The sequence below is a fragment of the Temnothorax curvispinosus genome, unplaced genomic scaffold (genome assembly GCF_003070985.1).
Source record: "Temnothorax curvispinosus isolate PA1 unplaced genomic scaffold, ASM307098v1 QBEX01018250.1, whole genome shotgun sequence".
Taxonomy (NCBI): Eukaryota; Metazoa; Arthropoda; class Insecta; order Hymenoptera; family Formicidae; genus Temnothorax; species Temnothorax curvispinosus.
The window spans coordinates 1-2,090 of record NW_020228030.1 but is presented as its reverse complement, the minus strand read 5'-3'; the positions used below and the strand labels follow the sequence as shown (position 1 = coordinate 2,090).

Here is a 2,090-nt window from a genome sequence, read left to right as displayed (position 1 = left end):
GCTTGTTGGACCGTAGTAGTCATGATCGTCACAACCGCGAATTAACACTGAGTGTTAAACTCATTATTGTTAAATTTGTCATATCATTTATTGGCAATTATATTATTACGTAATAATACTGTTTTTATGATAATCGCGATATATGCTCATTGAAGCACTTACGCAAATATGTTCGATAAAGAAGTTCGATCCGCTTTAATGAATTAAAAAGATGACTCATCACTTAATGTGTGCTACAAAATTATTGAAACATTGACGGTGATTAATTTCTTATGCGTTCCTCCATGCGAAGTAAACATATATTTAATATTAATTTTATAATACTGTATTTTTCATGTATTGTCTTTTTACTTATTATGTATACTGCTATTGTGTATGTGTATATAATAATATTATATTAAATAATATTTATGTAAAAAATTCGCTATATTAAGATTATTAAATAACCTTAATACAATAAAATATTGAATATGACATAAATGATAAATCCCGTTCTTTTAAGTCCCATACACACGCGTGCGCGCGTACACATACACACACACACACACACACAAAACATTAAGTTGACATAAAAATATAAGGATACGATTCAAAGGAATGATATAATTTGAAAGGAAAAGAGAGAGAGAGAGAGAGCTAGAAAAAAAGAGAAATTTGTAACATATAAAAATTTTTATTACATAATAACGTAGGGATATTTATTAATCACAACAAAATATATTTTAAAGACGACGATTCTTATTTAATTGTTCACCATATTGCACCTTGTGCAATGAATGGTATAGGAGACATCTGCATTATAATGATAATAAATGTTGCAATTGTAATGACAAACTGAAAGATAATATGCAAATTAAATTTTCGTAAGGACCGTAGATTTTAATAAGAGATAACAGATATTTTAGATTAGCATTTTGTATAATAATTTTTGTTTTTGTAATATGTTAGCATATAACAATAAAGATATGATATAAATTTGATAAGAAAAGGTGGCGTATTAATTATATAATTTAATGTAAAAACATATGAAATATAAAAAAGTAAATAGGAACTTACTTTTCGTAGAAAACTATTGCCAAAATAGAAAAGACCCAGTCCTGTTAACTTCAACGGATGATATATCATTTGTAATGTAAACTGATGTATCTATATAATATACATAAATATATAAATTAATACATACATATCATAATATATAATATACAATAATACAAAATGTTGTTATCAAAATTTAAACTATGTACTCGAGTTACTTCATTTTACTAAAAAATTTGTTTTACCTCGTCACGAATATCAGTATATTGGTGAAGGTCTGTCAATTGATGAAGTACTCCTTTTATTTTATTAGACTAAAATTAATTATTTACTATTAATAAATATACATATACATGTATATATTGGCCTGTTCAAAAATTTTCTAAACTTTGTTTGTGTATAGAATATGTATTATAGAAAATTTACCTTAGCACTAACAGTTTCGCAGATATAATTAAAGAAAAAGATCTTAGCCACATGTAAGAATATCCAGTAAGAAAGGTACAACCAATCGAGTGATGTAACTATGAAACGACCTTTTGTTTTTATATGTAAGTAAATGTAGTTAGATAGTCTTATTATTAATATCATATAGGCTCCTAATTCCATAGTAATTTGTATTCCAAACATTACGTTTAATTGGCGAACGATTTGATACAATTCCAAATGAAGATGCCTATTAAAATATAATGTTTGTTAATGAGTTACACATTGCAGTAAAAAATATATGAACAGAAAAAGAAATAATTTTTGAATAAATTGAATTGCTGTCAAATTCCGAATGTACTACTTTTAATATTAGATCAGACCCAAATTCATGATGTACCCAAGCATATTCGTGTTCCGATTTACTTACATTGAAGTCCACACCACGCGCTTGTAATTGTGAGTACATATGTTATATCGACGCGTGATCGATATGGCTTTTCTTTGTGAACATTTTAATTCATTTTCCTCTTTCACCAACAGACATTCCAAATGTTCGTTTATCTTGTCAAACCTGGTGCCGATGTACCTGTGTATTGAAAAACGATTTTAATTGCAAAATTTATGAA

The 2,090-nt window shown here is 26.9% G+C and overlaps 1 protein-coding gene across 1 annotated transcript; it reads right to left on the bottom strand.

The window, feature by feature from the left end:
• Positions 1 to 697: 697 nt before the first annotated feature.
• LOC112468274 lies at positions 698 to 2,066 on the bottom strand. The gene is made up of 5 exons (XM_025037393.1): positions 1,892 to 2,066; positions 1,462 to 1,711; positions 1,281 to 1,349; positions 1,057 to 1,146; positions 698 to 834 (listed from the first exon to the last, which is right to left on the bottom strand). Coding segments are annotated over exons 1-5 (495 nt in total). The 5' UTR covers positions 1,894 to 2,066; the 3' UTR covers positions 698 to 750.
• Positions 2,067 to 2,090: the final 24 nt, after the last annotated feature.